The sequence below is a fragment of the Ambystoma mexicanum genome, chromosome 13 (genome assembly GCF_040938575.1).
Source record: "Ambystoma mexicanum isolate Mex_15411 chromosome 13, UKY_AmexF1_1, whole genome shotgun sequence".
NCBI lineage: Eukaryota > Metazoa > Chordata > Amphibia > Caudata > Ambystomatidae > Ambystoma > Ambystoma mexicanum.
Genome location: NC_090938.1, coordinates 738503934 through 738526694, shown reverse-complemented (window position 1 = coordinate 738526694; position 22761 = coordinate 738503934). Strand labels below are relative to the sequence as shown.

At 45.5% G+C, this 22761-nt stretch overlaps 1 protein-coding gene across 5 annotated transcripts in view; it reads left to right on the top strand.

The window, feature by feature from the left end:
• Positions 1–22386, top strand: part of LOC138521867 (putative leucine-rich repeat-containing protein DDB_G0290503) — a 141902-nt gene extending 119516 nt beyond the window's left edge. For all 5 annotated transcript variants that reach the window (XM_069635018.1, XM_069635015.1, XM_069635014.1 and 2 more), the window contains 3 exons: positions 7694–7885; positions 8409–8526; positions 20337–22386. In XM_069635018.1, the coding sequence (XP_069491119.1) occupies positions 7694–7885; positions 8409–8513 (297 nt within the window). In that variant the 3' untranslated portion in view covers positions 8514–8526; positions 20337–22386. The remainder of the gene's footprint in view (positions 1–7693; positions 7886–8408; positions 8527–20336) is intronic.
• Positions 22387–22761: the final 375 nt, after the last annotated feature.

Sequence of the window (22761 nt, the reverse complement as noted above, 5' to 3'; positions counted from 1 at the left end):
GTCTTGTATTGTCTCAAGAATAACATTATAGTCAAAAGAAACTATACATCACATCAGAGTTGTAGGATGAATAAAATTACCAAATTTGAACAAATAATGAATATTTAATTAATATACGCAATGTTTGCGGACCAAATGGTCCAATGGAAATGAAAGCAACTCTATCACTTCAAAGGGTGTTGGGATGCATCGTGGCGACCAGACTGCCTGTAGATGAAACAAGTCCACTACATGTTAGAAACCAGGCCTACCGTTCTGTGGAATAACTGTTTTACCATCCTTTAGTGTATTGTTAATTAATGCCATATAGAAAGCATTCAGGATACTCCACAATAAAGGGTAACACAAACAACCCACAGATAAATATAAGCATTTATGAAAACACAGACATATACAATATGTACCAAAAAAACAGACGTCGACTCAAGCAACTTGAGTTTCTGCTGCACGGGTCCCAAAAGCATTCAGAGGAATGTGGCTCGGCCATCCTCCAGACAACATTCCAAGTTGGGGCAGTCAAAACATGAGTCCTAATTATCAGAAAGGTTGAGCATAGTAAGCCGATTCTGCAAAGAATGCTAACAAATGAAACGCCAGCTAAGAGGAATTAATAATGCTGTTAATTAGGAAGATTTGTGGTAGGGAAGATTAATCAGCGGCGAAAGGACTGTCTGGACCATCCCTACAGCACAGACTCTGAGACAAATTCTTGGGTCTCTTCCCCAACCAGTAAATAACTTCAGCTCTGGATTAGAACTCGATTCTTGATTTTTTTAAAAATCATTTTACGACCTTTTCTTCCTCTTGTAAAAATCATCAATTTGATTTAACCAAGTAAATATAAAATAATGCTGTTAACAATTCTAATGTGTGAGGCATTGCAATTCCAGTAGAGCGATACCAAGGAGTACCTGGAATGAGGATTCTTTCCTTTTATCAGTTTAACTTGTGTGACCTAACATACAGGTTCACCTTCGTAGCCCCGCTAATGGTGACTACACTGTGAAGAAGAAGACCACTAGAAAAGGAGTACATTATACCTAGCAAAAGGGTCTAAGCTAAGAGGACTCAATGTCCTAATTCTGTATTCTAATCCATGGTTCCTTGGCTGCCATAGCCAGGAAAGTACCCTTTGGTTCACTCAAGTAAACTTGCAGCGACTGCCAGGATATGCACTTCTTCTCCCCCCCCCACCCTCAGCAGACTACTCACCCTTTGAGTATCCTCTGGCTCCTGCCTTCTTCGGGGTCTGAGCCCCTTGCTCTACTCTCTTAAAGTGTGGCCTGTTTCACGTAGAAAACCTTTGCTCTCTTCTGCTTCTAACGCTACTACAACACCAACTCTCTGGAAGGATGTCCCAACTTCCTCAAAACCTAGTCAATTGTGCCTCTTTTTATACTGTGGGTGTGGCGTCCTTAGTCCCAGTCGGAGCTCTGATTGGTGGATCTGTTGCCTCATTAGCCCTGGGTCTGGTGATTGATTTCTAACTCCTTCCCATTTCTGGTCCCTCTTCCCCCCTCCCAGCATAATCTGGTGGTGGGTGTTTTCCAATGGTTTGTGTTTGCTAATGATCCAAACCCTGTAGCCCTAGGGCTCCAATATGTCCGCTGTCATTTTGCGTTCAGGCCCAAGCATCATGCTGTCTGGGGTGTCCTGGCTTCCAACTTCCTGTTCTCCTCACAATGGTACTCACTCACTAAGCTCTCGTATGTGCATGTATGCCTTATTTGTTGTACTATTTTCGCAGACGTCCACTTTCTGCGGCTCCAGTTCACGTTGCACTTTGGGGCCTCTGTGCCCAAGATGTCTCTCGTATGGAATCACGCCCCACAAGCAGACTCTGGATGGAGGCTAGGAAAAGGTTTTGTACGGAACACAGTGCTCTGTACAAACCTTTTTTGTTCAGTTTTCTGTTCTCTAGGCCTATGTATGCCAATACCAACCTCCTTCATAGAATTCATTAAGTGCAATTTCCCATGAGGGCTTCCCCGACTGAGTGTTTGCAGGGGGTGCCTGGTGTGGCAGCTGATGGGAGAGACTGGGGGAATTCCCCCTATACCAACTCCTGGGCTCACATCACAAAGCTGTGGGCTTCCCCTGGCCGACAGAGGTACATGGCTCTCCTGTGTAGCTTCCACAAAGCAGACTCCATCACACCTCTTTAATTAAAGGTATCCTTTAGTCCTTATGCTACAAGAGCTAATCTGAACTAAAGGCTAGCAACAGTTCTTTGCCAGACCAAAATCTGTGGGATCAGTGTTTTTGGCAATCCTCGCATCCACGTCCAGTCCTCAAAATCCAACCTGAGCTTTCATCCTTTGCAAGACTGTAGTTGTCCTATTCAGAGTATATCCCATTTTTCCTTGCGCAATCGCCTCAATCTTGCGCTGCATGTTGTCCAATACAATTTAAAGCACCCTCAGGTCTAAAAAGAAATCGGGTAGGAATATCATGGCAGGCGCCCTCTATCAGATCAAACATGCACCACTTTTCTGTACATCTGGTCAGGCCAGGGGTGAGGCTACAGCTTGTGGCCGAGCAGCAGCCTCCAAGTGTCCACCAGACTCTCATTGAACTGCTTGATGCTTATGTATTCTGCATATTGCCGCTCAAATATGCAAATGATCTGTTCTGCCAAACGCTCTTACTTCTCTGATCTCCTACATAAGCTATCAAACCATGCTAGGAGTCTTTTCCAAATTCTGTCACGTGTCCTCTCTCCTCCTACTCCTGACTACTCGATTAGCTCTACTCTTTCAGCTTCTGACTTGGCTCAATTCTTTTCTTCAAAGGTGGCTTCTCTTCGTTCTGATATTGAAGCCTCTTCTCCAACACCACTTATTTCTCCTATCCAAATTCCCTCTGTTTCTATTTCCTGCTTTAAACCTATTACAAATGCGGAGACTTCTCTCCTATTGGATCAAGCTCATTCTACTGCTTCCCCTACTGATCCTATCCCTTCGGCACTCATTCCCAAATATCCTTCTCTTGTTTCTTATCTTACCTCCGTCTTTAACATCTGTCTCCTGACGTCAACGTTTCCCTGATCCTTTAAACACGCCTCTATTATTTCAATTCTAAAGAAACCTACTGCTAACCCCCTGCTTGTTTAAAATGTTCGCCCTATTTCTTTATTGTTTTATCACTCTAAACTACTTGAACGATTGCTGTATTCTCAGGTTTCTATTTTTGTTTCTGTTTCTTATTCTTCTGCGATTTCAGTCAGGCCTTCGCCCCCGTCACTCCACTTAAACTACTCTTCTTTCTGTTCTGAATTCTTTACTCACTGAACGCTACTCAAAACACTAATCTCTTCTTATTTTGTTGGATCTTTCAGCTGCATTCAACACTGTTGATCCTTCTCTTCCTCTGGCTTCTCTCTCACCCTTAATTTTGTCTGGTTCTGTCCTTTCTTGGTTCCAGTCATACCTGTCCCAAAGAACCTTACCTGTTTCTTGGGCCGGTAAATCATCGGACACTTTCTTGCTTGCCCATGGTGTCCCACAGGGGTCTTTTCTGGGTGCTTTTCTGTTTCCCGTTGTACCTCCCCTCTCGCTGTAGTTATTTCTTTGTTTGGTCTATGACATCATGTTCATGCTGATGATACTCCGCTTTTCCTGTGTTTTTCTTCTGATATTCACCACAGACTCTCTGCTTGTCTATTAGTTATAAAATCTTGGATGGCGACTCATTATCTTACACTGAACGCTGCCAAAACAGAGGTTCTCTTCTTTCCTGATCACACTCTTCCTCCCCCTATTTCTACCTCTTTTGTTTCGTTTCCCCCATCCCAGCTTCTTCTTTCTCCCACTGCTCGCAATTTGGGGCTTCACCTTCATTCTGCCTTATCCTTTACCCACCATATCTCTTTCCTCATGCGCCTGTCGCTTCCATTTATACAATATCCATAAAGCTTGTCCTTTTCTGACTATTCAAGCCACAAAATTGTAGATTTTTTTCTATGATCTTCTCCCAACTGTTTTATTGTTCAACCGCCCTCTTTGGTCTTCCATTTACTCGACTTGCTCGACCGGAAATCCATCTATAATTCCTCCATTCCGCGTCTTTATCTTCTCTCCTTTCGTGACTCTATTTCTTCTTCCCGTTCTACTCTTGGCTGGCTATCTTTCCAATCTCAACTTAATTTTAACTTTTTATGTCTTGTTTTCAGGTCTCTCTCTGGTCTTGCCCCTGGCTATCTCTCCTCTCTGGTGTCATTCTATCCTCCTTCCCAATCTCTGTGTTCTTCTTCCCACTTTCTTCTCGTAGCTCCACGTCCTCCCTGGGCTCAGTCTCGCTTTTGGTCCTATGCCCTCCTGGCTCCCCTACATTGGAATGCTCTTCCTTATTCTCTTCGTTCTATTTCTGTCTATTCTTTATTTCGTAAGTCGCTGAAGTCCCATTTTCTTCACCCTGGTTAATATGACAGATTGCTTTTAATGTTATTGCTATTCATTGTCATTGTACCGTTTTGATTTTTGTACAGCACCTTGGCTTAAGGTGCTATATAAAATACAAATGTTTGCCAGGCAAGAAAGTTCTTCCATTGTCTTTGAGATCAAGGTGCTGTCAGGTCAGAGGCACTGGTTCATGCCAGATGCAGACCTGGCGACAACTCTGACCTTGCAAAAGCGATGGATGCAGAGCAGAAGTCCAGGATGGTTGTTCCGGGCGATCCATTGCAGAAAAGCACCCGGTTCAGGTCTTTCATGTCGATTTCAAGGCAGCGGTGCAGAATGCTGTGGTTGGCTTTTGCCAATGCTGGTCACAGTAGACGTCCTCCAGCAGTACTTCAGCTTCATGTGCTTGGATCTTGTGGGTGATAATCTATAATGGCTCGGGTCCTGTGTTTCTATCCAGAGTTCAGGCTGAAGGGGACCCCAACTCACCAATGGGAGGGACCTCAACATTTAAACATGCAGAGGCTTCCCAAATATGGACGCCCTGCAACCTTTCATTCTGCCCAGAAACAGGACGTACCCTGACTGCAGCATGGATTGGGACATGAAAATCCCTAAATCCAGTTTTAGGGGCAGGACACACACAATGGATGACCAGGTGTCCTTTGTATCACTTCCATGAAAGTGCATGCCCGGATGACCTGGAGAGACAGGAAGACGGCACAAAAACAAGGTCTTGTACCACAAGAAGCAGCCATGTTGAATAAATGGTACTCAAAAACACATTATCACGGGGGAAAAAAAGTTACATGGCTGTTCACCGGAAAAAAGGTAAACATCTGTTCACTGCCACCAGCATGTTCCGTGCACATCAAAAAAGTAACCAAGAGGTTACTTGAAAAAAAGAAAAAGGGACAGTGTACCCCCTGCAGTACTCGGACTCCACTGAATGTGGCTTTGCTTTACCATTTGCTGTATAGGTGCCTTATAAATATTCAATAAATAAAGGTGAAAAACAGAGGCACATTGCCTGTACTGTTAGCCTTCAGTACGGATCGGTGCACCCCAAAGCAATGAATGACGCAGGTGAGTGATCTGGAGAATTGAAGTGGGTAATGGACGGGTGATTTCTGGCGTGCCTATAAAGGGTTTGCGGCTGCGTCGATAGAGGCACACCTCCCCGACTTCTGGAGCCTCATTATGAGTTTGGAGGTAGCCATAAGGGCATGGCTGCCTCCAAACTTGGGGCCGTGGTCGCTGAATGGGGAAATACCGGCCCATTCCGACTTTGGAGGGCCCGGTATTTCCCCATTCAGGGAACCAGGACCATTCCCATTTGAGCCCCCATAGGGCTCAATTGGAATGGGGAGGGAGCGAACAACGGCGTCATTCATTTCGTTTGGGGTGCACCAGACGTCCAGAACGGGTCCCGCAAGTGGCCCTCGTAATAGGGCGGTATGGGTTTAACGGCGCCGTTAAACACATACCGCCCGGGTCGTAATGAAGCCCTTGGTCTCTGTCATTTACTTTCAGGACGTCCGCACTAACAATCACAGATAACTATCAGTCTAGTGTATCACTAAGTATCCTTTACCAAATTCTGTATATGAGACGTGCTCCATTGTGTCGTACTGGTGGCTCGCACTTACACCCCTGGCGGCTCCAGGCCGTGTAGCACTCAACATTCCTAGCACTTCATCTGTGGCTCACGCATGAGCTCAGACCCCACAGCACTGACCCCCTGCCTTCTTCCTTGCTGCACTTGCATGTTCTAAATACTCGCAAGGCATATTAGGTTTGTCCTTTCCTCCTCTTCCCCCCCCCCACTGCTCTTATTGTATTGTGTTGTTCATGTATTTTAATGTATTCCCACCCCTGCTCCCTCCCTTGCCCTGTGGGCACTTTGAAACAGTATTTCTTATTGTATAAGCACCAAAAAAGTAAACAGTAAACAAACACAACTCCCAATATGCACCACGATCCGTCTACTGACCGCTTTTCAGGACTCTGGGCATAGGTTTGTCCTGCAGCATGGTGCTTGCGTCAAAATGGAACTGCGGTACTTATCCTTGGCCTCAAGCACAGGGGCCGCATCTCTCCTGCCCTAAAATCTCTCCACTGGCTCCCAGTGATGGCAAGGATCAAATTCAGAAACTTCTCAAGACTTTACTTTTCTCTTCTTCCTTCCCTCTCCCTCTGCCGCTGCGACTGGGGACTGGTCCCTTCAGAGTTATAGAGGTGCCAGACCAACCCCCACCAGTCCCCCCTGCATCCTTTGCCAGCACTTGCCTTTGGGCTCCCTTTCCCGGACTAGCCCAATTTGGTCCACCCTGCTCACTGCACTCTTTCTCCCTGTCCCTCTTTTTCCCCTGGCACATGCCTTCTTGCCCCCCCCAGCACTTTCCTGCCCCCTTCCCTGGGGGCACTGTACTCCTGCACTTCTCCCTCTACCCCCTCACCCCAAGCACTTTCCACCTTCTCAAGCACCTGCACAGTAAGATTGTCACAAGGCCAATATAACCGTTGTATGTTGTTATTCCCTCGCCCCCCCCCCATCTTGCCATGTGCACCTGGAAACACGTGGGTATAGGTGCCATATAAATGTCCAATAAAATGTTTAAAAAAATAAACCAGCAATCCCCATATGATTGCAGCTGATCAGCAAACAGATTAATTCAGAGTGGAGGCCCCCAGCGCATTGTGCCTGGTAACAGATTGGAGTATTTACTTGGAGAACAGCATTTTCTATTGCAAAATAGGCTGTGTAAAGAGGCAGGTGTGTAGACTAGCACAGTGGCCTGTAAATCCATCTTTCAGAGTACCCCGATCTTCCTCTTGCGGATCATGCAATCAAGAGGCGTCCATCTATTCCAGTCCTGCAGATTGTAAGACAATCGGGGCCATTGTTGAAAATGCCATTTAACAGCTGATCCTGGACCACATTCCAGAATTTAGCACAGCTGTAGACGGTGGGTGGCAGAGGAAGAGTGTTGGCGTTTAACTGAGTGACATATAATTGAAGCATGAATACATCATGGTCGCCTTTGGACAATCACTAGATATCTTTGTTTTTTCCCTTCTGTTTTTATTTGCGCCTCTGAGAAAATTTCCACACACCATTATGAAGCCGGTGTTTACTGCAATACATATCACTTTAATTTTTCAAGATGGCCTATAGGCTAGCCAACAGAACATGAGTAAGGTTGGCGATCTAATAGAAAATGTGAGCAGTGCAAGAGAAAGCAGCTCTGCGGTTCATTTCATTAATTTGTGTCCACCTTTTCTTGGTTTAGGAACAGCTGCAGGATTTCAACCAAGCTCTGGCCTCCCAAAGCCAAGAGGCCAAAGACCTGCGGCAGCGACTGGTGGCAAAGGAGCAGGAACTGAGCAAACGCAAGAGCCAGGACTCGGCTGCCTCCCAGGAGAGGACGAGTGAGCTGAGCCGCCTCTACTGTCTACTGGATGAAAAGGACCATACCATCATGGTATGGGGAGCAGCATGCAGCGGCTGGGCGGGTATCTAGGGAACGATTGTTGCTGTGTGTTGCGGGATGGAAGCACTGGTGAAAAGGGGTAAGAGACGACACTTCACAGAGCAAAGAGAAGGAGATTGGCCAGGGAAAAGACCTCAAAGTGTAAGGTGGCGGAGATGGACAGGGAAGAGATCTTGGCTGGACCTTGATGTGGGAGACGATGCGTGCATTTGTTGTTCTGAGGAAAATAAGGCATACGTGCAAAAATGCCTAGGGACTGAGAATGAAGAGAAGCAAATGAATCTGATTGGAGGGTAAAAGGAAGTGAAAGAAAGTGTAAGATAGTAAACAGTCAAGCATGAGAGTTGAATGATGTAGACGAAGGAGGGGGGAGATAAATTGAAAAGAGGCGAGAGAGGCATGAATTGAAATAGAAGGTGGTTGGTTGTATCTGTGGTTTTTGGTCAGGCTGTATTATTTGCCCCCATTAGCATGGTTCATAGGCCTAACTATGTTCTCTCTTCTTACTGGTTAGAAATTCCTCCAGGATTCCCTGGAGAAGGAGCGCATCATCTGCAAACTTCAGGAGAGGTTTCGCGACAGTCTGAAGATGGAAACTTTGATGAAGCCTGCTGCCTGAGAGAAACAGAAAGGTGATTATCTGTTGCAAAGTTGTCACAGTGGTTGGGTTAGCATTTTGGGTTGAGCATCCAGTATCCATGTTCGTTCAGTCGTCTTTGGCTTATTAATATCAAGGACCCATTAACTGCTGCTTGCTCCTTCACCATTTTCCGATTTGAACCTTCAGACCAAGCTAACGTCTGCACCAAAAAAATACACCCTCAAATGAATTGGGGAGGTGGACATGTACTCTGCTGCGCACACCACTACACATAGGTTCCTGGTTGATTTTCTTAGTAAATGCACACCATTAAACCTCCTAGTTACAAGGATTACTAATCTAGACTCTCGGTTCCCTTGTGAGTCCATACCAAAGGTATACAATCAACTATGTACTGGTTTATCCACTGCACGTAGTCCATCAATTTTGCTGCAGGAGCTAGTAATCAGCGTTCCAATTCCTTATTGGGTGGTTCATACAATATATAACATGAATCTATTTCTTTTTCCAACGCTTTTTTCATTTTCTTCCTTCCTCAGGGCCAACAAATCAACTTCATATTCACATATTTCAATATCAACATTTGACATCAATGAAAAACATAAATCATCCAACATTTTAATTTTTTTATTTATTTATTTCGCATTTTTAAAGCGCTCACACAGCCCGCGGGCATTGAGGCGCTGTTACAGGAATTGTTTGTTTTTTCAGTTGTGTCATTGTTTTTTTTTGTCTTAGTTGCGTATTTATAATGCGCTTAAATACCCAGAGGTTTCTAAGAGCGGACCCGGGGATCGAAACTGTGTTGCTTTGGGTCGCCTTGCTTCGAAGGCGAGCATGTTGCCGCTGAGCTATCCTCCCGGGACAATACAATTTAGTAATGGTGATCCAAGCACCATCATAAAATATGATAAATACCACATAGTATGTGTATCAGAGGCCGTTCCACATCCGGGGGATGAGGTTACAATTTCAATCGAAGACAGGGAGAGAAAATATATAATATATGTATCTACATAAAGAGATCTTCCATTTCAATGAAAATCATTCAACTTTCATGTTTTCACCACTGTGTTCAGCATGCATCAAACTCCATGTGTTTTGCCTCAAATATCGAATACTTTATAGTATTCAAATTTCACAGTGAACTGCTACTAAGGTGAACCAGGATACATCTGTGTCTCCAGCACCCATATGTTAAACCACTAATCTCACAATGGCTTTCCCACTTATCTCCCCAACCTAAGGCCACCCTTAATCAGAGGTTAAAGGGTCATGCATTTGTCTACTCTGTGTTGGTTGGGGGGTGTTGCTACCTTTCAATCACGTTATAGCAGATCTTTTTATGAAAGGCCAAGTATGGAGGGCAGTCTACAATATAAGATGAATATCAACCTATTATCCACCAATTGCCTAATCCTTACTGCATAGCTCTCAACTCACACGCTTTTGGTGGGTGTCACCCGCCTTGTAAAAGGCTGACTCACCCGCCAAGCCTCCTGCACGCCCATTCATTCCAATGGGCGTCTCACCCGCCAAAAACAAAATCCGGTGATTTCACCCGCCTTTGCAACACAAATGGTTGAGAGCTATGCTGTTGGCGTTTTTTGTAACCATTTTAAGGGTGTTTCTCTTACCTTCCTTAAATGCTTGTGTCCACAATTAGGACAATTCCCACTGACTGTTTGATTCCTGCGCCCTTCCACAATACTGTAACTGGGCAAAAATAGAATTGAGATGAGTGCCCATTCCCAAACCCCTAGAGCTTGCTTATTTCAAACAATAAGCCTAATAAAAAACGACCATTCTTACCTATATTGTGCTCTTGTTAGCAACTCACGAGTCTCTCACAAGTGTGCACCATGTAACCCACCGGCACAGCTTCAAGGCTTCAATAAATAGCTACAAAAAAATAACCAATCCTATCTCGCACACGTGTCCTGTCCAGACGCCAGTCTCCAGTTATTGCTTAGACCGCGCACGTGCACTTTGAAGACACTACTCCCTTGCACATGCCTATTGAGGTATGTGTATTTTCAAGAAACACTAATCTCTAGTGCTCATCCGATTTAGTTTAACACAAAATACATTCAGACCAATTGGTTCTGGTTTCTCTAAATACATTTAAGCTGTTATCCAGCCTTTGTCTAAATTAAAATAGATTTTCCTTCACTCACCCGTTGTCTGGATTAAAATATTTATTCCTTATTTTTTAAAAGGCTCTCTAAATTGCTTTCCTGTAACCTCATTGATATATTTTGAAAAGCCTGCCGCTACTGGCCTGTTAGCAATTCATGAAGCATGTAACTAGAAATCACACTGAAACCCCTATGGCGCACAAGCGCGTCTAATGCGCATGTGCCGCGCAGAGACACTAATCCCTCCAGCCCGTCTACTTGCAATATGACGGGTTTATCAGTCCCGAAAATCATCTCCAACCAATCGGTCGTCACTAATTATTAGCCTCAAATGCCTAAGGGTTTATTCTTCCTCATTTCACTTACATTTTAGGTTGTTCTTATTATGCTAATTTACTGTTTGCTCAAATAATTTAAACTACTGTATAATTGCTAATGCTCCTTCCTGCTTTTAGAAATTTAATCTGGATTTTCAAAATATATCAATGAGGTTAAAGGGAAGCAATTTAAAGAGCCCTTTAAAAAATAAGGAATATATATTTTAATCCAGACAATGGGGGAATTAGATTGAAGGAACATTATTTTAATTTAGACCAAGGATGGATAACAGCTCTAATGTATTTAGGGAAACCAGAACCAATGGGTCTGAATGTATTTTGTGTTAAACTAGATCGTAATGTAAGAAATCGGATGAGCACCAGAGATGAGTGTTAATTGAAAGTACACGTGCATTAGTAGGCATGTGCACTGGAGTAGTGTCTCCTAAGTGCCCATGAGCAGTATAAGCGCTGAGACTGGTGTCTCGCCTTGGCGCATGTGCAGAATAAGGTTGGTTAGTTGTTGATATTTAAGCATTGGAGCCGTGTCGGCGGGTTGCATGGTGCACACTTGTGTAACAAGAGCACGATATAGGTAAGAATGGTCGTTTTTTTTATTAGGCTTATTGTTTGAAATAAGCAAGCTCCAGGGTTTGGGAATGGGCACTCATTTCAATTCTATTTTTGCCCAGTTACAATATTGTGGAAGGGCGCTGGAATCAAACAGTCAGTGGGAATTGTCCTAATTGTGGACACAATTCTTTAAGGAATGTAACTTAGAGAAACACCCTTAGAATGTTTTTTTTTTAAATACCGTGAGGATTGGGCAATTGGTGGATAATAGGTTGATATTCATCTTATATTGTAGACTGCCCTCCATACTTGGACAATTGTCCTTTCATAAAAGAACTGCTGTAACGTGATAGAAAGGTAAGAACACCCCCAACCAACACAACCTCATTACGAGTCCGGCGGTAACCGAGGCGGGAAAGCAGCCTGGTTACCGCCGGGCTCATATTACCATTCCGCCTCCGTGATTCCCGCAATTACCGGGGCATTACAACCCCAGCGACCCGGGAATTCCGGAGGCGGAATGGTGTAAATCCCCATTCCCATTGAGTCCCATAGGACTCGATGGGAATGGGGACCATGGAAACACCGGCACCATCTTGTGATAGTGCCGGTGTTTCCACGTCCGCCTGCAGGCGGGCGGTGGTAAACCTGCCAGGTCACACCTGGCGGGAACGCCACCTCCCGCCTGCAGGACTCGAGATCGGGCGGTCCGGAATTAACAGTGGCGGCGGGTTTACCGCCACTGTTATTTCCAGACCGCCTAGCCTGTAATGAGGCCCATAGAGTAGACAAATGCATGGCCCTTTAACCTCTGATTTAAGGTGGCCTTAGGTTGGGGAGATAAGTGGGAAAGCCATTGTGAGATTAGTGGTTTAACATATGGGTGCTGGAGACACAGATGTATCCTGGTTCACCTTAGTAGCAGTTCACTGTGAAATTTGAATACTATAAAGTATTTGATATTTGAGGCAAAACACATGGAGTTTGATGCATGCTGAACACAGTGGTGAAACATGAAAGTTAAATTATTTTATTGAAGTGGAAGATCTCTTTATGTAGATACATATATTATATATTTTTTCTCCCTGTCTTCGATTGAAATTGTAACCTCATCTCCCTGATGTGGAATGGCCTCTGATACACATACTATGTAGTATTTATCATTTTTTATGATGGTGCTTGGATCACCATCACTAAATTGTATAACATAAAATGTTGGATGATTTATGTTTTTCATTTATGTGCAATGTTGATATTGAAATATGTGAATATGAATGTGATTTGTTGGCCCTGAGGAAGGAGGAAAATTAAAAAAGCGTTGGAAAAAGAAATAGATTCATGTTATATATTGTATGAACCACCCAATAAGGAATTGGAACGCTGATTACTAGCTCCTGCAGCAAAATTGATGGACTATGTGCAGTGGATAAACCAATACATAGTTTATTGTAATGTCAGCAGCACTTCAGCCCACTTCAGCCCAGCCCAGATCCAAGACGCAAAGCCTCTTACCTTTGGAATGTTTCCTTCTTAATTTATCTAATAAATACTCCCATATAAATACTCTTGGAGCTGCTCTGTTAGCCTTCTGGGGTTCTCAATTACTCCCTCTTAATTGATACTCCTGTTCCTTTCAGCTGTGCTACTGCCTCCATGCTGATCGGCACAGAACAAGGGAAATAGTATTTTTTGTTCTTCTCAATTATAACCTGCAGCTAATAATGAGCTTTCAAATGAATTGAGGAAATGCTGCAACTTGGTTGAAGGGCTTCATCGGGGCAAGTAACATGCTGGGCTGAGTCTAGTGTCTGGCCCCAGATTCATAGGGGCCGTATCGGGCTCCTAACCACCCACTTCTCTTTTCACTGTCTTCTTGATAGGTCATCCTTAATGGGGGTGTAAGATAATTTTCCTTCTGTGGTTTGGGGATTGCCTTGCTGGTCACAGCTCATTGGTGTGGAAGGCTTTAGTCCACATAATGGATCAATAATTTCAGGAATATATCAATGTAGCCCAAGAAGGGTCCCCTTCTTCTCTTGCCTGCTGTGTGAATAGCTCTGCCCAGGGCCTTTCTGGAGGTTTGAGCCACATGCCGGTCGGGGACTCTTGAGTACTGCCCACACGGCACGGCCAACTGGCAAGTGGAGACCATTCCTGATGACTTCTAAATGGGCAGACCAGAGAGTCTCTCTGCTTCCTCCACACCTTTGAAGCGGCATTCACGATGCCAGATGTCCACCCCCACCAGGGTTTGCAAGGGGACTGCCAGGGGTAGCAGCTGTGTTCCGCTTTCTCCAGACTCCTTAGTGGTCGCTAATGCCAGAAAAAGGTCTGGCACATCAGTTACATCCTGACAAGAAAAGTAAAAAATAATTCTTAAATATAACGCAGTTGCAAAGGGCTAACTTCAGTGGCATCCTGCAAGTAGCAAATGCCACAGCCTTTACGGCACATTAAGGTCACACCCTGTGAGTCAACATTGAAGCATTAATTAAAGACATGTCTGACACCTTGCAACACTGGTTAAAGGCAATCATTAGGAAAGGACAGTTGGCAGCTAATGCTGTAATTGAGAAAGGCTTCGATGCCGCAGAGGCTTCTGGCTGTCAAATCGGCAGTGCTAAAGTCCTTGAGAGACATTCCTGCCTCTGCTGCACAGGGTTCTGCCTGGCGACACAGACAACATTGACAAACAAACCTCTTAGAGGACAGTGTTTGGGAAATATGTGGATGACGCCCTAAAAAAGAATTCTGACCCACTCAAAAGCCTTGTCCAGCTTTCTGGGCGCTCCTACCTGTCCCGTGGCACGCCATCTACATAAAAGCCTTACCGGCCCCACACCACCAAGGCAATGCAACGCCTCAACAGGGTGTTCAATTCAATTCACCCAGACCACCTGGGCACATGGTCCACCAAGTTTCTCTCAAGCAACCTGCCAGTCCAAATCCAAGGTTGTGGCAGAGTCCGTGTGAGAGAAACACCCACAAAGGCACCTTTTCTAAGCAATGGCACACTAAAGTACCCTTTCACTAGGGGGCAGAATAGCATATTGCCACCTGTAAGCCAGTGCTACAAACAATATAACAAAATATTGCTTAGAACTTAAAGCAAGACCATACAATCTCCCCCCTCTCCCGCCCAAGACACCGTCAGCACCCTCCAGACCATCGGAATCTGTTGCCTGCAGCCTGCTCTGGAAGGGGGCTATCAAGGAGGATACAGACCTTTACTTTGTGTATTTCCTAGCACCGAAAAAGACCTCACAATGGGGTGACTTGCAAACAAGTTTGGTAGACCAGAAATGTGTAACATATCAGGAGGTCCATCCGCTTGTAAAAGAGAGGAGATTACACTGCGACCCTGGGCCTGAAAGATGCATGCTTTCATATTTCATTGTCCAGGGCCACCGTTGGTACCTTGGGTTCAAAATGGCCAGCCTTTTTCAAAACCCCACTTTCCAAAGATGAAAAAGCACTGCATACAATTGATGTGCGCAGCCAAGGCATGCTTTACAGGGCCAGAACTAGCTATGCAAGAGCAGCCAATTCTTTGTGCCTTTTGCTACAGGTATGGAGGGGTACCCGGTCACCAAAACAAGAACAGTGTGCTGCCTACATGAATGTCCCAAATCTGTATACCGGACGGATCTGTGTGATACGTAAAGATAATGGGCCTCATTCTGAGTAGGGCGGTAGGGGATACCGGGCACTGGTAAGGAGACCAGTGCCGTTAATCCCCTACCGCACAATTCTGAAGTCCCTTAGCGGGAACCGTAAGGGATGTGTGGTCGGACCACACGTCCTTTACCGGTCCCGCTAAGGGACCAGGGCTCTAATAACGGGCTTACCATTCGCGAGCCCGTTATTAGCACCCTCCCCATTCCCATTGAGCCCTGTGGGGGCTCAAATGGGAATGAGGAATGGTTTGTTCAATGGGGACTTACCGGTCTCTCCAGGGTCGGAATGGACCGGTAAGTCCCCATTGAACAAGACCGGACTCGGTCACGGTATGGGAGGCAGCCATGGTGCTAGTAGCACCATGGCTACCGCCCATTTCGTAATGACCCCCAATGTCTTTTTTTGCACATTTCCCCACAATTATATGAAGGGGGAGACCCCCCCTGTAGCCTCCCCATACTCCCCTTATATTTAGTATTACCCTAACCCCACACACATATCATTGCGTGGAAATGTGCACCTCGCAATTCGGCATTTCTTTTGGGGGAATATTTTGATGCAGAATTATGGGCTAATGCCCAAAGGACTCTTCCATACGCTCTTAAAGCTCATTCCACAAGAGAGAGGGGGCTCATTGCAAATGTTCCATTAAATGCCATTTGAAAGCCCGCAACATACAGTTCTGTTCACACGTTCATGAAGCACTATTGCTTCGACATGCATGCGATGGAAGAGTTACAGGTGGGACCAATAGTACGAGTCCCTTGTTTTCCACGTTTCCTTCCTCTCACCCATTGTCGGCTTAGTATCCTACTCTCTAATCCAGGGATCTGCAGATGTTTTGGATTTAGACTCCCATGATCCCCTGCATTGAATATGCTGGCTAGGGCTGATAGGAGTTGCAGTCGACGTCGACAACATCTGGTGAGCCAAAGGTTGTAGATCACTGCTCTAATCTATGCATAGTATGAGAATCTAAGTAGATTCACATGCCGCGGAAGACCAATGTTACTTACTCGATGATAGCCTTTCTGTGGTTTGTATCTGTTTGGAGTCCCATGCACCCATTCAACCTTGCCATATGGATGCTCCATGACGTGCAACCTGCTGGTATTTTATTACTGCTCCCACAAAGTTAAATCACAACAAAAAACAATCAGAGGACATTGACGCGTTGAGCATCATGGGTACCAACATATGTAGGTTAGGGATAGTGTGACAGGAATGCCCCTAACAACGCCCTTTTTTACTATGCAAGTAAACCGCATGTAAAACTCCAAACCAAGCACTAGATGACAGAATGTGCATTACATGCATCTGTAAACTGATACAAGCCACAGAAAAACTATTACTGGGTAAGTAACATGTCATCTACATAATAACATTTGTATATTGTGCTAATCAGCACTTTAGTGAATATATGGGATTGTGGAAGAGGGGTGGGTAGTTAATGCTGGGCAGTGGATCGGATGGAATTCTGATGTAGAAGAGGAAAAATAAAAAACCCTGTAACGAGCAATTTCCAGTGACAACATTGTCTGGTACTCTGGAAGAAGTACTAGACCTAGTGGAAGCATAGTTGTGCAATGGCCCCAGGCTTTCCTCTGGAAGCCCTTGAAGTGTGCAGGCCAGGATTGTCAAGTATTATTTTTTTAGAGGCCCACTGTAATTCCCCGGTCCAAAATCTCTGATTGTCATGTCAATTCTCAGGAGTGACGGAGCAAAGGATAGGCTGTGCCAAAACGTAAATGCAGGGGTCCACAATGGGCGAAAGGGAATGGGCAGGGCAACACATGCATGACCTCTCCATGAGGGCAAACTCACTGGCACGAGCTCTGGGAGACGTGCATAGAACGAATTCCTGGTGTCGGCAAGTATGCCGCATACAAGTGATCCTATACTAACAGACATCTAAAGGTAGAGATGTGCCTTGAAGCCCAGAGTGAAAATAAATAGTGCAACTCGTGAAAGTTATAAAATGGTATGCAATCTCAAGATGGTACCCCTGGACATTGCATATACATTAGAGCTGGCGTGAAACTCGCTAATCCCCCGAAAACCAATGAAGTTACCTGCTCATACCCCTAAAATAATAGGGATGAGTGCCTAGAACACTGTGCAGTGATGAATAGCAAAATACCCCAATTAAAGACTTTTCATGCGATAAGTACATCTAGGAGCTATATGCAGATGCCTGCAGATGTAGTCTTTGGCCTCTACTCTTTTAGTTTTCAGGTTTCGGCCTAAAATTAGAACCTTTTTCCTGGCCTGTTCACACTTCCCCATGTTCTGATGTTGTTTTTAGAACCCAGCGCCTCCCAAACCTTTCCACGCACATTTGTGTAAACTGCTGAAACTGGAATTCCTTCTATGGTTTTAAAAGTATACAGTATCGTGGAAAACCCTTTACATAACAATTTCCACACTGGTCTTTTTGGCTCCACGAGGAGGGCTAGCCTCGGCTGCAGCCTGTTACACTTGCATGCACTGTAGAGGTCCAGGTTCTAGTAATGACAGGGGTAGTGGGAGTTCACTTAGTTGGAGCAGGATATAAGGCTGTGTGTTTACCCAGAATATGTACTTCTTGGTGAAAGAGACAGCAAGTGCAGGCAGAGGTCAAGTTTGTATGCATTAGTCAATATGTTTTTGAAGTCCGAACCCTTTTTCAAACCTTCACAATACAAAAGCTCTTGGTGTGTGTTTGCAGGTGGACGCACTGCTCCATAAATTGCGAGTAGAGTCGTCAAGGCGCCTCCAGGTTAATCTTTACTTGCACAGAAACCGGGCACATTTAGCAGGCCAAGCGTGCACGCCAAACCCGCAGCTGTACCCCCTTTCTCCAGAGAAAATGCAAGTTGTGTATCAGAGATGAACATCTGGTGTGAAGCTTGCACAAGTGTCCATCCTTAAAGGCACTACCTCATAGTCGCATTAAAGGTGCGTAAAGACAAAAAGCTGGTAACGGCCCGCCAGCCCGCGCTTAGGTAGGCTTGAGCGAAGCGAGGGATCAGGGCTCTTACCGCCCATGTACACCCCCTAGTGATTGCTGTTATCACCCCACAGTGAAAATAGGTTTTTTTCGTGTGTTTTTATTCAACGGCAGACAGTTTCTGCTCATATCACGAAAGCCCAATCTCCTGTTAAACAAGAGGGCCAGCGCCATAGTAAATAGAAAAGTGAAGTAATCCCTTTTCTGTTTATATTGCAGTGCGCGGGACGGCACGCTAGGAACGGAGCACAAAGCTCTGGTTCAACATGCAAGTGGGGAGGGAAGTGATAGGGTATGGTGCAGGTTGTCTTGGAGGGGTGGGGGGATAGCAGAGAGTGGGCTCCTTAGAATCAAGATGGTGGCACCCGGGGAAAGGCTTCGGGTGACAGGAAAACGAGAGTGGTCCACCTGTGTTTCCAGCCAACAGATTGGTTGAGCGCCCTTCCCGGGGTGCAATTGGTTAGTCTCTGTTCCAGGAAAGCCTACTTTTGAAGTTTACACATTCATTTTACAAGCCACTTACCCCTGGAATTGACTCGCCCCTATGCAGTCCATTCCACGGCATGTGGAAAGTCAAGACCTGGCTCTTATGCGTTCTGAACCAAACTAAATTCCCCAGGTAGATATATACTTAAAATCAAAATTCTATAGCAATTGCATTTTTCTGATTTACAGTAAAGGGTGCACGCATCAATACTTCACATTCCCAATCATGTCGCAAAATGGATATCATCACAGCATGACGTAATGGCTTGACGTAAGCATGCATTGATGCCATATCGTGGCGGGTAACATTCTATGCCAGGAAGTCGGGGTGCGGTTATGCGAGTGTTGTAGGAACTAAAAACTCTCAAATTTGATAACACTTGATATTGCTTTCTCCTTTTTATTCCTCCCTGCGTAAAGTACGCAGTGTCCCTCGTTCAAGAGCACACATGATTCAGGAGGTGGACACTTTCATTTGTTCTGTTGGGTGATTTGATGAGTGTAACCAGGGTTTTGGGTGCCTTCTTGTCTGCAGTGCGGAAGATCAGGTTCAGGGTAACCCAGGCTAGCAGTGGGACTAGGCCGATGCAGTAAACGATAGGATCAATGGGCCATTTCCGGAGGTACAGGTCCAGCTTGTGGGCTGAGGCTTGATGTAGTCAGGGGCGGTTCCATTTGATGGGAGGGGTTTTATTCTAGGAACTATCTCTTCCCCATTGGTGGCAGCTTACGCCATGAGAGGACTGGTAGGAAATGCCTTGAAATTCCTGGTGGACCTGTCTTTTAGATGTAACATGTTATGTTGTGTATATTTTATTGATTTCTGATCTTGTTTTTGTGCTTGAAAGGCTCAACGAGCCGAAAGTAATCATAAACGGGCCCTTTCTGTCACTCTGTATTAATCAAACATCACTGTTCAAACATCCACAAATAACCAACATTAGCACCTGGCGAGGGAGAATCCGATTGTTACAAACTATCTGATTGGCCCTCGCCGGGTCCCTTCCAGAGCGACAAAGACCTATGTGCTATGGGTGCTCCGAGCGCTGCGTTTCAAGTTCCTTTCCATTGGTCGTCTGGCCACAATGGAAAGGGAGAAGGGACTATGTGTAGTGTGATACATGGCAGCCATTTTGTTTCTTTTTTTCCTCGAGCTGAGAAACAGCTTTCGCACCATTTTGCAGCTTAAGAAAAAACACTGTTAGTTCCCCGATAGAACGTTCTGGGGTACCAATACCAATAGAACCCTCAGAGAGGGGGTGGTCTTACTGGTCTGGTAATGCCCCCAGGGATATGTTAAGGCCCTTGCTTTGCTTGGGCTTGTAACTATCGCCCCAGGGGCATTGCCAGCCCAGTAATGCCCCCCTCCTCGGGTTCTACTGCTTTATTAGATGCCCACGCTCTCCTTTATTGGGCAGATAATTCTGTAGGGGAATTCTGTAACACCACCATCTGTGAAGGCCTAGGGCCAACACTAAACAAGCTCTCTGCCATAACTCTGAAGATGGGCGCAAAGCAGCACGCTTCACAAGGTGTGTACTACATGCTTTGGCGGCTGTATGCCAGATGTGGGCCGAGGGTATTCAGGAGGCCATTTTAATTTTCTGTGTTTGCACTTTGTAAATTCGTTAACTAATAAAGTGTGTTGTCCCACATGTAGGTCATGAATACCATACCACTGCCAAAGAGACCCGCCATCCAAACGTTGGATCTGGAGAACCGTGGTGGACGTTCTGGTTATTCCTGCGGCTCTATTGCGTCTGCCTCCTGCGCATCGCTGAGCTGCAACCTGGGAAACTGATGCATGGTGGAGCGAGAACTTTTTGGGGGAAGCACTCACTCTTATGTTTGTTGTGCACTTGTCAACAATGGAGTCTTGGTCCCATGGGCCATCCAGAGACGAGACGCAAGTCACTTTATGTACGCAGTGGGGTATGCTGGCATGGTGCCACAGGGTCCATGTTGAGGAGAGACACAGACTAGTTACCAGTCTAATTTTATTTTAGTTTTGGGCATGGTGCAGTGGTCACCACATTAACTTGGGGCATTGAGACTAGACGCCAGTCTAGGTTTATTTTCACAGTGGTGTTATTGGAATGTGCAATGGGGGTGCATAGTGTGTTTCGTCACTGAGGCTAGACCACAGTCTCATGTTATTCTCGCGATGGAGCTATTGGAATGGGGCAACGCTGGGGAGCAGGTTCAGTTTGGCCACTGAGGCAGGACTTCTGTCCCCGCTCATTTTGTGGTGGGGATATTTGAATGCTGCCACAGACCCTCAGGTAGGTTGTTGAAGGAGACTCTGTTTTGCATGCTTGCACAGGCAGTTGGGATGGGGGTTGCACAGTAGGCAATCAGCACATGGTGGCACGTGCCCTCAAGGTGGTTCACTACAATAAGATACTACTGTCCCGGCTGCGGCTGCAGTGACCCTTTAGTCCACCATCAGAGGCGAGGCATTGGCTAGAAATAGGATCTCCCTGATAAGATGGGCGATCATTGTTATACAAAATCTCTTTAGTACCAAGCCCAGCCTCCCTCTAAAGGGGGCCCTAGCAGACTGTACTCCTTAAGGTGGATCATTGAGACGGGACACCGGTTGCCATTTTGACATTAGCCCTTTTGCGTGGGGCTCACTTGTGTTACATTAGACCGTTCGGTTGGGTCACTGCTTCACGTGAGAAATTGAAAAGATGCTCTACTGAGCAGTTTGCACTGGCTCATAAAAATGAGCGAACAATTGGGGAACTAAAACAAATTTTGCAACACTGCCCGTTGCCACTTTGAAGCACATCTTGAGATTGGCGCTTTAACTGGGAACGTGGTAACCCATTTGTCCCAGTTTTTGTTTGTGGGGGGATGGGCGAAACACTGGACTCAGGTCAGAAGGGCAACAAAATGGGCACATTTCTTCACATTCTAAAACACGTACAAGTCATGCATGAGTTGGGGAACTTCACTGGCAAAGAAGCAATGGCATACATGTATTTGGGTCACGGACAATGTCCTAAGTCGCAAGTTGAGCCGAAGCATGGTTTGTCTTCTTTGTGGCGGGACGGGAACAGTCCTCTTTCTTAGACTGTCTCTTTCAGAGACCGCACTCTGTTGGGTTCACATGGTTTATCAGTTGTGCACGTAACACCGATTCTCCTGCAAAGCTGGTATTGCCCAACGTTGCGTAGCCCAATAGGAAGGGGCCCCGTACACAGAAGGTGTGATTAAGCGTTGACTAAGCCAACGTTCTAGCTTTGCTTGGCAGCCATTTAAGCAGGTTCTTTTCCCACTTGATATGAAGGCAATGGGGTTTACAAGAGCCCAGTGCCTGGAAATTGATTCATTGTTGTCATTTGTTTTCATGGTGTTGCATTGGGGGAGGGAACTGCCTGTGTGGGAGCAGATAAAGGACACCAAAGAGAGAATCACTGCCTTTTCTTAATGAGTATTTAAATGGATGAGTGGTGAGGGAGTGAATGGTGCTCAGAGCTGTTTGGGTCTTGCTTGCGCCCAACTTCGGAGTCTTGCGATGGAAGCCCGGAAGGAGGGCACGAGGAACAACCTGCAGTCCCAGACACTCCAGACAGGAGTTGTCCAAGTTGTGAGAGCACTGCCGCTGGGCTACAAGGGGGTGTTTGAAGCAGAAAACTTTTTAAATAACTCTCAATGCACAGCGTTTGTGAAATTTATATGCAAATAAACTATTTTATGATCCACTTTGGTCTTCTTGGTTTGTTTTATAATATTGAAGAAGCTACAGCAGCCTGCAACCTTATGTGTTTCCCTTGTAGAGGGTGGTACCTTTCCGGCTAAGCTCTGCTTTTGCCTACATGGGGCAGTTACCATCTCAGCATCAGTTTTGTCCCATGCTCGTTTGGGTTAGTTTACTGTTCAGCTGCAGTTCCGCTCCTATCCAGAAGAACAGGCACAAAGCACAGTTCTGACATTGCCCAGTAGGGGCAGCAGTGTCCTTCTCAGCTCCAAGTCTGTCCTGTTCCCAACTGGAGCTACTACTTTCTTTTTTTAAATTCTTCTTCTTTTTATTGTGTTTTGGTTGCATTACAGAAACCTTACGCAACAAAATGTATAAC